Source organism: Crassostrea angulata, chromosome 2 (genome assembly GCF_025612915.1).
Source record: "Crassostrea angulata isolate pt1a10 chromosome 2, ASM2561291v2, whole genome shotgun sequence".
NCBI lineage: Eukaryota > Metazoa > Mollusca > Bivalvia > Ostreida > Ostreidae > Magallana > Magallana angulata.
In genome coordinates, this window is record NC_069112.1 from 78,808,230 (window position 1) to 78,821,005 (window position 12,776).

At 32.1% G+C, this 12,776-nt stretch overlaps 1 protein-coding gene across 1 annotated transcript; it reads left to right on the plus strand.

Moving 5' to 3' along the window:
- Window positions 1–389: 389 nt before the first annotated feature.
- On the plus strand, window positions 390–12,554 carry LOC128173102 (uncharacterized). Its single transcript, XM_052838826.1, has 9 exons — window positions 390–517; window positions 6,342–6,572; window positions 7,186–7,500; window positions 7,948–8,241; window positions 9,160–9,447; window positions 9,903–10,193; window positions 10,509–10,814; window positions 10,952–10,975; window positions 11,113–12,554. Exons 1-9 carry the CDS (start codon window positions 466–468, stop codon window positions 11,355–11,357), a joined length of 2,046 nt encoding a protein of 681 aa, XP_052694786.1. The 5' UTR covers window positions 390–465; the 3' UTR covers window positions 11,358–12,554.
- The last annotated feature ends 222 nt before the right edge of the window (window positions 12,555–12,776 follow it).

Here is a 12,776-nt window from a genome sequence, read left to right on the forward strand (position 1 = left end):
ACAATGTACATAGTCATGAATTATTTTTATCTTGCTTGTTCTCGTGAGAGCGTGAAATAGGAAACCATTGTTACATGGAACTGCTGGTCTGATCAAAACAGGGCATTGGTCCGAGAAACTGACGCAAAAAAATCGTTGAATGAATGTGCACCTCGTCGGTAGAGCTCGCTTCGCTCGCTATCATTTATGTAACAAAAATTTCCCTTCAATTTGCCTTAATTTTCAAGGCTTAAAGTACATGCACTTACATTTTTTTCTTCAATAAATTCAAGATTATCGCATATCATTTGAGAAAAGGAAACATTCCATAAACCTATTTGCGTCTTTCTCCCCAAACATTAAAGTTGTTTTTTCCTTCCTTTCAATGAATAATATAAGACAACATTTGAGTATATTTCATCCAAGTGACCTGATGACCTGATGATAATGTCTTATTTTATCTTTATGTGATACAGACGGACCGTGATGTTTCTCCTTCTACATTTGATACTGTTGGCGACACAGCGTGACAGTGATGGTAAGTTAAGAACGCTCCATTGTCACACAATTAATTATTAGATTTGCCTTAAAATGAAGCTATATTTTTGGGCAAAACCTGCTATCTAATAACGAAAAAATAAACCAAATCAATTTATATATATATATATATATATATATATATATATATATATATATATATATATATATATATATATATATATATATATATATATATATATATATTGCGCTCATGAGAAAAGGGTGCTTATGACATTTTTAGCACATTTTTAGATATTTACATAAATGAATTAAACACATCTTAAAGTTCTCAAATCTAAAATTTTATGGCTATACGCTAATTCTAAGTAGAGTTTTTTGTCCATTAATAGTGATGCTATTTCAATACGAAAATCACGACTTCCTGTTTTACATGCGCAACGTCAACAGGGTTTTTTTTAAAGTAAAGGTGATTAATCATGACTGAATTAGTCGTTTAATAAACGTAAAATACATCACCTTGTTATCAGTATCTTATCACATTGTTACGCGTACGTATAGTTGTATGCTTGCATCTATGCTATTCATTTATTTGAAAACCAAGGGTTGATGTTGTTATTTTTTATATCATAAATAAAAATGTTTCTACTGACAGCGCAGTTGTCTGCCAGTGAAAAGTTCTAATTCAAAAAAAGAAATGGCGGTTGTTTGGTTTCAGTTTCAGTTTATTTTGGGATATCAACGAGAAACCAGTTAGTAGAGTATTCTATGTGAACATATTTCATTTACATGAACACTGTCCTTTCCATATAAACAATCAATACCTAATACATATTAGTAGCTTTTGTTCTTAAACAGCATATGCGATTTTCGTGACATCATTAAATATGTCATATTTTAGTCTTGAACTTTGAAAACAATATCAGAAGTAACGTATTATACAATTTTGTTTAATCATGATCCATTGTACAACTTATTGATACAATTATAGTAGCAGCATGCACTGAACTATTCTTTTGAAGTTGTAAGAATAGTTTCAGAAGTAACTAGACTTTAACATGTGCACTCACAGATAAACACAATAAGAAAAAAGTAGTTAATTCTACCACTGCCGGGATCATGCCCTTTTTTCCATTCGACTTTATAGGCAGAATCATGGAAAAGAGTGTCCCTTCCATGGATCGGATATTCACCCTCTTCCAATATTGATAAATTTCACAAAATTTAAAATTTATTTCTGTTTTAGTGTATTTGGGATATTTTTACAATACGATCGCTTCTAGTCACATTTTTTTTTTCAATCTACTGTGATTGTTTTTCTACAATTCTTAAGCTTCCCATCACCCCCATGCCTTTGCTAACACATTTCGGGCGTACCCACACCCGAAAAAACAACATCCAGACACTTATCATCTGTGTGTGATTATTCCACAGCAAATATGTAGGTTTAATATTACAATATGTATAGAGAAAACTGCAGTGTGCAGAAATTTATTCCGTGTTTTGAATGTATATTTCACCATCACTTTAAAATAATTCTCAACCGTCCATTAACCATAATCCAAATCTTATGCATGCATTTAATTACACCGCCATGCAGTGCGCCGTCTTCTATCTGTGTAATTAGTCTCTATGTATTATACATTTCAATATCATTTGTAAATCTTACACACTTCAATAAAACCGTAAATAATTTTATGAATCTGCTCCATCGACTACAATAAATGTGAAAATAAAGCTCAGGTTTGGACGGGGTCATGAAACTGTCTGAATTCTCAAGTTCTTTCAGTAACGGTCACAAGAACTATCGACTACAATAAATGTGAAAATAAAGCTCAGGTTCGGACGGGGTCATGAAACTGTCTGAATTCTCAAGTTCTTTCAGTAACGGTCACAAGAACTATCGACTACAATAAATGTGAAAATAAAGCTCAGGTTCGGACGGGGTCATGAAACTGTCTGAATTCTCAAGTTCTTTCAGTAACGGTCACAAGAAAATGAACAAGAAGATTGGTCTTGACGACTACAAAGTAAACATAATGTACAATTTTATTTATCGTCTTTTTTTTGTTTGCAACGTAAATTTAGAAATCAGGCCAATGTACAATTATTTTTTTTTTAATTTAAATATTTGATTGTCCCAGACAACTTAAACATTTATTTGATGTCAGGGTTGGGAGGCCCTGAAGTCATCAAATTTACAATATTATTATGAAAAAAGCTGTACACAGGATATTTTTTGCATATACACACACATTCATCCAGGGTTTATGGTTGTGTACACAGAGTAACTATATATACTAAGATTGTCCAAGTTTAAAAAAAGAAAAAAAAGCGGAAGTTGGAAAAAATAGAATATCCCAAGTGTAAATTAAAAAAACAAAAAAAAAAACAAAACAAAACAGAGAACACTTATTGAAGGGAAGAGAAAATATCCCATCGTTTATAAAAATTGTCTTCATTGTTATTTTTTTTTATACATATAATGTTCTAAATGTATAATGTATAATTAGGCTGGAGTTAACCTGTAATAGGAATCACGTTTTCCTTTTATCTCTTTGGTACGTTTCCATGACCATTTTGTTGTTCTGGCTCTTTGTTTAAATATATAACTTGAAATAGGAAGTTTTAATTTTTAGAAAAGGGTAAGAGTATGTGTACATCATTTCTTAATCATTCTCAAGAATCAACATCCAGATAGTCACTTTCACTCGTGTTCATTACAAGGAATAGGACCACTAATCAAGAATTTGACTGTTTAACACCTTTTAAACACATGCAACAGTATTAAAAACAAAATCGACATCATAGGGAAAGAATTAAAAACAAAATTTTAATATTAACATAGCAATTTTCAATACAGAAAAGAAAATAACAGTCTGTTTAAAACGTCCTTTTTAACAAAAACACAGCTGATAGGAACATTAAATGATGTTTTGATTAAGTTGTACATTAAGTTAACTTTTTTTTATATTTACATCCACCAAGTATGATTCCCTCTATTTTTAAAGAAAATTAATTATAATTCATAGCTCTGTAGAAATTGACGGGATTGAAATTTACCCGCTCCGTTTATCGATTGGTCGAACCATTAATCGACCTAAGACAAATTCTGGACTGCACAAAGGAACCATGATGATGTCAAACTCAACATCCCATTTAAGACGACTTAGCGTATCCGTTTATTTAACGTATTGATGTACATTAAAAAAGATATAGTTATTTTTACTTACTCTTTACGACCAATCAATCAAGTTGTTAAAAGAAGGATATAAATATAAACAATAAAATACTTTCATTGATGATACATGCGGGTTATGACAGTAGCGATCACCGCAGAGAAAAACTATATAACCCACTGGGGCGTGTTATGTTAATTCATATTTAGTTATTTAATTTTATCAAAATATATAGGGTAAAAATAATTAGACTTGGCCTCATTAAGAATAAAAACAAGGATTTTTTTTCGGTCATATCAGATTCATTTTGTACATGTAAATTCAGCGTTTTACTTAACATTTAGATTGCGTGAGGAAACACAAACACATGTTATCTGAACTTAGGACAAATTGCATTTGTAAACAGTACACGTATTGACCAGATCGGTGAGATGTGTGCAGAACTGCAGACTTTCATCTCTCTTATTTTCAAATTGAGAAAATATGACTTTTAATTGTGTTCTTTTCAGCTTGTTTAACCAGAAATGTTTCTAGTCACTACATTTTTAGTAATCCATCAGAAAATGATTTAGGAAAATAAGTTTATAGTACATGTACATGTAGCATACTTTAAAAAGTCGTTCATTATTAAAACAATACCAGCAACGCTACTTGCTGAACAAAGATGAAATATGTACATGTATTTGTCAGGTTCATGGGTTCATGTTTTTGCTTTCTAAATTCTCGAACTATTAACTTGATGGAAAGGCGCTGAATCGCGGAATTACATGTAAGTACTCGCGTAAAATTAGGAATCAACAGTATGTGGTCTGATTGATCTCCTATCTTTAAAATAAGATTGTTTTTTTTTTAAATTGTTAAAATGTTAATATCAATGCGCTGTTAAAAAAAAGGTGAAGCAGTCAGGTAAAATTAAAATCAAAATATTTCTATAAAAATTCTCCAAATCATTTGGAGCATTAAGCTAATATCGGGAAAAACAGAAATACACTGTACATGTAGTTAAACAAATGTGTGTGCAAGTAAAGAATAATAAGAGTTTATTTAAAATAATGTGAAAATTAAATTTAAAAAAGGGATAAAAACTATACGCGATGAAAATGACGCGTTAAAAATCTTACGCGTTTAAGACTACGTTATGACGTAACGTCATAAGTTTGTGACGTTATTTCTCTGTTTTGTCAAAAACGCCATAAGCACCCTTTTCTCATTGGCGCAATCATATATATTCATGCATGCAGAGTTCTCTATATAATGGAGATATATATGGTCTAAAAATAGCAACGACAATGAAGCCATTTTCAGAGGGCCGGGCAGGTGTTGTCAATTTAATGAAGAATGAATTTATTAACCTCTTTGAGACAAAGGGCGCTGTATAACGATATGGGAACATTATTCAAATTTAAAAAATCTCGATATTATCGATTAATAATGGTTGTAGCTTAAGAATAACAATATCATATTCGTATTTAGAACGCTTAAGGAAAGCTTAATATTAGGGATGATTTAATTAAATACTCAGTCATCTTTAATCGTAAAATTAATTAGTCTTAATAATATGTTTTAAAATTAATTTTTAGAAATGAGTAAAAAAAGAGTCCTAAAATTGTCCTACAAATTAAACAACACTGATATTGTCAATTTCAAGAGAAAAAAAAATTCAGCCCAGACCGTGTAGTTAACATTTAGTTAACTCAATGGCAGATCTCCATCCCGTGTCAGCTAAAATTCTTGTTTTGAAGCCACTTAGATCTTGTAAGTTACTTGTAGCAGTAATTTAAGCCTGAAAGTATTCTCTTTCATTTATCAAATCGATAAGGCCACTGTACTTCATGACTTTTAACCAAAATGCCTTTGAGATGCTTTAAACTTAAGGCAGTGCTTGGCATTGGACATGTAAAGATTCCTTTTTCGTGCCGGAATAAGCGTTTTTATTGTGTACTTACATTTTCATAGAGCACAATTTTTGATGAGAAAAGTTTGGCAACTTCCTTGGTAAGGTGAAATACGTATATTCAGTTAAACCGGAATTACCATGAACAGCATTTACCTTTACTAATATAGGAGTTCGAATAAAAAGCAAACTTGAGTAAGTTGAATCAAATGACTTCCGCCCAAACCAAAAGTAACAAAAGTATTTTATTAAGTAGATTTACACATGTTCTTCATTAATACATTTAAAAACACATTAAAATCATTTTTCTTCGAATGATGTCACGTTCAAGTAATCTTGAGAAACAATGACCTAATAGTTTGAAGAACGACGATTTCAAAAAGAGAAAAATACAATACACTTTTTAAACATAAGTTTTTTGTTTGTTTGTTTGTTTGATTTTATTAATCGTTTATTCAATCCAATCACTATAAGAGTTAAAACATTGGTATAAAAATTAAACAATATATAGCTTCTCCAGGAATTTTAAATCTCATATTTGTCAAATCACGCCACGGTTGGTTACATACAATACACCTATATATAGCATATTTGTTGTCTACGATGACAGTTACTGTTCCCCGGGGCTTGAACAAGCGACCTTTGGTTTACTAGCCTAACGCTTATGACCACTGAGCCGGGTACTTTAAATTATTCTACATGTATATGTATTCTAATGTTTTTGATGATTAAACAGATATCGATTTTCTTTAAAAGAAAAAAAAAACAGCACACAATATTTATTTTGACAGCCGCTGCCTTGGCGATAACTGCCAGGTTTAGGAATGGAGACTTAGACTTTGTGTGGACAAACACCTCTCAGAATAATTACGAGATCTTCCTAAGCAAGGATGGCAGGAGTGACCCATGGGTCAGGGTGTTTAGGACCCAGTACAGCATAGCGGATATAATGATGTATAACTCTGTAAGGATAACTGTTTTTGACCAAAAAACAAGGTCAAGTTACCAACATACGTATGAAGGTTTGTATTCTTTTAAAAACTGAATCGCTATCTCTCCGTCTGAATGTCGGTGATTCTATCCCAACTTGGTTATCCAGACCTTTTTCAATTTGGTTGGCAGAACTGATTTGAAACTTGTTGTATAGTTTCGTTAAGATTATTGTACATATGATAAAAAATTGATTGTAACTTTTCTTTTGAGAATTGTATTTGTCCTTAAAACAAATTAAAACAACCCCAAATTTTCTCGAAATATATTGAACATTTTTAAATGACATTACCTTTAGATTAAAATAGATAAGTAGCCAGTAGGAATTGCTCATTCAATACTCCCAGAATGCATGTTGATTTAAGAAATAAACAGCAATTAGAAAAGTTCACCGTGATCTGAAGTTGGTTAAACATTATCAAATCTTGCGAAGTCTGAAGAACTTTTCAGAAAATTTAATCACATACCACGTTCACGGTGAGCTTTTTGACATTGTTGTTTAATACTTGTATTTACGTTTGAGAAAGGCAAACCTTTCAGAATATTTTAAATAACCGTGGTTTTAATGTTTACAATTATAATGCAACATTATAATGTCAAATGGTACGCGTAATGCAAATGTAAATATATTTATTTGTCTTTCAGTCTTGAAGTTTGAAACTGAAGCTGGCAAATCCACAAATGTGACGTTACCAACAGAATGTACAGAAAATGCGACTTTCATTTTTATCATAAAATGGAGAAATGATAACAACACTGATGTTAAAAAGATATTGTTGAAAGAAAACAGTCACGTTATCGAGAAGACATCGAAGTATGCCGTTTACTATGGCCTACCTGTCTCAGGAGAGACGGCGTTAGAAATAAGGGGGGTAACCCTGTCTGACGCTGCGTATTACTCTTGTGGTAACAGGACAGACGACGCTTTATCTAGACAGGGAGTGATTCTCGTAGTCCATCGTAAATTTATCTTCTTTCACATTCCAATTCAATGACAATATATTAGTATACTACTAATGTCGGTATACAATGTATTATTTGAGAGAGAGAGAGAGAAAGAGAGAGAGAGAGAGAGAGAGAGATGTATAAAATACATAAAATAAATTTTATATAAAAACTTTAAATTTAAAAACAAGATCTACGTAGTTGAACAATATACCGATTAAGTTATTATCTGAACGATTTTAGGATTTTTGATAATTTTAACTTTTAAGTTAATCCTTAAGAAATCAAAAAGAAAAAATTTTACATCAACGCCCATTCCTGTGATACAACTTAACGCCCATTCCTGTGATACAACTTAACGCCCATTCCTGTGATACAACTTAACGCCCATTCCTGTGATACAACTTTCAAAGTTTTAAAAAATTGTGCTTTGTATTAAGGGTTATTTCAATGTGTTGGCAGAAAAACCAATCCAACCCACTCTAAGAACAGACAGACATACCAAAGGTGATGGTGTAGTGGTTGGCACATCAATTAAGCTGACGTGTTCCAGTAACTCAACATCGTCTCCTCACTACTACTCCAAAGTCGCCTCCTTGTCATACGCCTGGTTTGTTGGTGATGAGACACTAAGGGAAACCGACAGTACACTTACAATTAAAGTCACAAGGAGAATCAGGAATAAAACCATCACGTGCACTGCAGAAGACTTTCTGGAGTCAATTCATAGCGAGGCTTTGCGCATCATCCCATTGTGTGAGTATTAGTTCCTAATGGTTATATCGAATGTAAATAAAACATTTAATTATATGATCGATTAATTCCTAGCGATATGATTGACTTATATCCAACTATCTAGAAAAAACAGAACGTTACATTCACCTGCACGTGACCTAGAAGGTAGTTTGATTTTCTCAAAATTGGACTAAAATTGATCGTTCAATAAAATATTGCGTTTCTCAATTTGTTCGGCTATCGTTTCAAACTAACTTGATAACACTCAGTTTGATATGAATTTATCAATTCGTCGCTAAATCATATAATAAAATAATTATTGCTGATGGTTTTTTTCCGATCAATATGATGAGTTAGCTACCCTCTGAGTAAAATATTGTACTTCTCGGGTAGCTAAATAATCGTATTGCCCTAAAAAACAGCAATAATTATATAATAATGGTGAAATATATCCTATGAAAATATGGATGAACCTTGTCTTAGTCAACAAGAGATTGTATAACGATTTATATAGCTTAGATAAGATTGGATATATTGGAAATTTTGATGAAAATAGAATTCAAGCCACGGTTTCTGTAGTAAATTAAAATCTGTTGTAAATCAAATGCAAGAATACAAAGGCCATGCAAATATTCTAAGATTATTGGTTTGTTAACGGCATCCCTAGATTAAAAAAAAATGCCATTTTTATGTGTTAAATATCAAATGATTTGGCTGTTTCCTTTATACGACGCATTGATGCACATAAAAAATAATTTAGTTTTTTTTACTTACTATATTCGATGAAATCATTAGTTTGCAAAAAAAATGTAAATATTAAGAAAGATAGTGTTTTTTAAAAATGATTCATGCGGGTTCTTAAGGTAGCGATTACATCCTGCAAGAGATACCAGAGAAATCATTTTATTGTTAAAGATATCACTTGCACTGTTATTTCAGACGGACCAGAAACAATCGAGATCATCCCTCAACCACCAATTCAGAGAGAAAATAAAGTCATAATAACTGAAGGTATGGTAATAGGTCCATATGACTGCGCAGCAGACTGTAACCCACCATGTGACGTCACGTGGTCACATGCCAACTCCACGGGATCCAGTTATGCTTTGGTACAAGGAGAACAGACATTGCAACATATCGTTAGCAGAGAAATGGTGTCGTTCAGCTGTCGTGCTGAGGGGAAATTTGGCCAGCCGATAGAGAGGACGATTCTTCTAGACGTAATCTGTAAGTAAAATAATATTAAGTGTCACTCAAAGAGGCGTAGCGGTTAATGGGCGTGACTTTTGAAGAAGAGCTTTGTATAAAATATAAAAACAAGTTAAATTTTTTTTGAATAATTTGAATATTTGTGGGGTTTTTTTTAGAATCATTACAAGACTTTAAGCTTTAAAGAAAACAATTAACACAGTATGAAGCTCTGCCATTTTGTCAACTGAATGTTAACTGAATGGTCTGGAAAGGTGACTGAATGGCATATGTAAGCCATTCAGCCACCTTTCAGTTACCTATCAGTCACCTTTCAGTTGACTGAATGACAGAAATTAATCCTGTGTAAAAGCAAACTTCGAACGTGTCATAAACACAATTTTTTCACAATTTTTTTTTAAGAATGCAAAAAGCTGAAAAAAGGATTTACAACTGAAGTGAAAAAAACCCTGATACATTGATATGAATTTTAGATATGGATCTTCCATTAGTATACATCAATGAAGAACAACGAATACAGGCAGATATACGTGAAGGAAAAACATTACATGTATCGTGTTTTGTAAATGGTAACCCGACTCCAAGAGTGCGACTTAGTAAGGTGAAGGACAGCGGGTCAGCCATCCTATCTGAGGTCACTGGTCCTTGGTCAAACTACAGCTCCGACCGTGGGACCCAGTGTTCTGATACAGGGGCATTTGACTGTGTAGGAATGGCGGCTGGACTGGGAACAGAGAGTGTCAAGTTCAACATTAACGTACTGTGTAAGAAAACGCTAATTACAACCCTGTGCATGGATTGAGGGTTGTTTTTTTTTTCCAGAAGAGTGATTTGGTTCCCGGGGATTATCTTGTTAAATTTGATTTCTAACGCTGATATTTTTAATTTTTGAATAAAATAAGAATTTTCAGCCGGGAAAGGAAGTTATTCTAATTGTTCGCCCTTGTCGATCAAACCCACTTTTTATCTGCGCATGATTAAACTATTCTTTTTAATTATACATGTTTTTAAGTCAGTTATTATTTTTTTGGAGTTTATTTTAAGTTCTGTAAAAACATTTTTAAGTACCCTTTTTTTAGGTGAGGCCCGACGAGATATCCACGAAATGCTGAACATATATAACGGAACTGTTATTGGATTTGAAGACACAGTTATAGTAAAAATACCCGTGATTGCAAACCCTTCACCAGTCGCTAAAAAGGTTTCGTGGCTGGACCTTGATGATCAGGCAATCAATGTTAAAACTGTCGTCTTACACCAGGGTAACGTCAGTTACAGACATCTGATTATCAGTATCGTCCCATGGAACGGCGTGGAACAGAACAGGATGTATACTGTAAATTATGGTGGACGTCTTCTAACAAAAATCACCATAGACTCAAAAGGTAATGAGGCAGATGATGCTGTTATTTAAAAAGCTAATACCAACCCCCTCCCACCCCCGAATTAAATGAATAAAAAAAAATGTTAAAACATTTTAGCATTTAATCTTTAAGCTTTTGTTTTTAAATTTTTCTGACAGATTTGCAGAAACCCGCATCTGAAAGTAAGTTCAATGTTTTTTTTTTTTTTTACATTAATGTCAATATTCTCACAGTTACGTACACTCGCATTAGACATCGAGCCATTTATATACTCGCACCATATCCACTAAATATTGAGTTAAAATTTATGTTTTCACAGGATTTCAGAACAGAGAGTTGCGTTTTCTTATCTCTATTTGCCTGTCCGTTGTGCTTGGTGTATCATTACTGGGTGTGACTGTTGTTATGTGTCGCATGAAGGGCCGACAAACTGATCCATCGAACCAGGATATAGTTCAGGTTGAGGACCAAGGAACAATTAATTTCTATGAGCAGGCAACGAGCAGTGATAATAACCATTTGTACTCGACATTGGATACAATGGAAAAAGAAACGACACATTAAGTCAATTAAGAACATGGACAATGACAAGATTTACTCAAGATGATGTGTCTGTGGTCCGTGCTTTAACATTACATTCAAATACATTCGATGTTTAACATAAATAATTTTTTGTTTTTAATATAAACAGAGGCCAATTTATAAACCATAAGACTTGCCATAATCTAATAAATGTGATATGTACTGTCAAGTAAAACTGTAATAACAAACTATGGAATAATCCAGATATTTAAGCATTAAAATTCAAATTTTTTCCTACATCTCTAAACAGAGCTTTTCATCGAAAGAAACTTAATATAGCCTAAAATAGCCCCGACCATTTACACACTTAGATTTCAAACATAATATAAGTTAAGTTTTCTGTACAAGAACTGATTTGTTGTTATGATTACCCCTTAAAAACAACAAGGAAATAATTTAATGTATGGCTGTATTTAAAGTGGGACAAAAGAAAGGATTATGAAGGACTTTGCAAATATCGATCATTTATCCGAAATGGGTCAATACATGATAAGTCTCTAATTAAAAATAATTCAATTTGTTGTGTTATATCTTTTTTTGCAAAACATGAATCTAAAAGCAATGATAAGAATTGAAGATTTATTAGTTAATTTATTAATTACTGCATGTACCAAGGACAAAAAATGAAATAAAAACGCACTTGTGATAGGGTGATATTTCATATTAATTACTGCATATTAATAAAGTATATTATATATGCTAGATAAGTTAATGACATATAGTGAAATGTAAATTTATTTAAATGTAAATTATCATGAGTGAAAACTAAGTGTTTGAGCAACACTCATTATAGTTATTTTAACAATCTAAACCTAGATAACCTTAATGTAGTTTTAAAAGTATTGATTATATGTATATAGATTCCATACCTGAAGAATATATCAGGATCATGCAGATGCAGATCAATGAGGTTTGTGTCACACATAGGTATGCATATATATAAATATCAGATTTGATACTTATTGCCTAAGTTATGTTTAATATGTTTTATTTATTAAAAATTGATAACTAAATTATTAATTACACAGGATAAATATTATTGAACTATTTATATATCAGTTAGTTCTGTGATAAGGGGAATAACTCTTGCTTGTAAACTGTGCTTGGCAAAATCATGAAATGGATGTTTTGATTCTTAAACAATGCAATAATATATTATGTGTGATCTATTTTATTTTTATGATGATGTGATAAATTTGTTATTGTGATACATGCATTGTTAAATATTTCAGAGCTTATATAACATAGTCATAATAGAGAACGTTGGAGTTGTTGTCTTTATCTACAAAAACACCATCACTACACACTTACAGATACATTGGTTGTTTTCTTTGACATTTCTTAGTTCATCAGTTTCGCTCAAGAAACTCATCTCAACAAAGGTGTACACTTCTCCAGCGG

What these genes read in the sequence shown, in the direction of transcription:
- LOC128173102 (XM_052838826.1), top strand. Translation starts at nt 466, where the DNA reads ATGTTTCTCCTTCTACATTTGATACTGTTGGCGACACAGCGTGACAGT. An exon ending in AATCACCATAGACTCAAAAG is followed by an intron (nt 10,815 to 10,951) that starts GTAATGAGGCAG and finishes TTTTTCTGACAG; the next exon opens with ATTTGCAGAAACCCGCATCT. An exon ending in GCAGAAACCCGCATCTGAAA is followed by an intron (nt 10,976 to 11,112) that starts GTAAGTTCAATG and finishes ATGTTTTCACAG; the next exon opens with GATTTCAGAACAGAGAGTTG.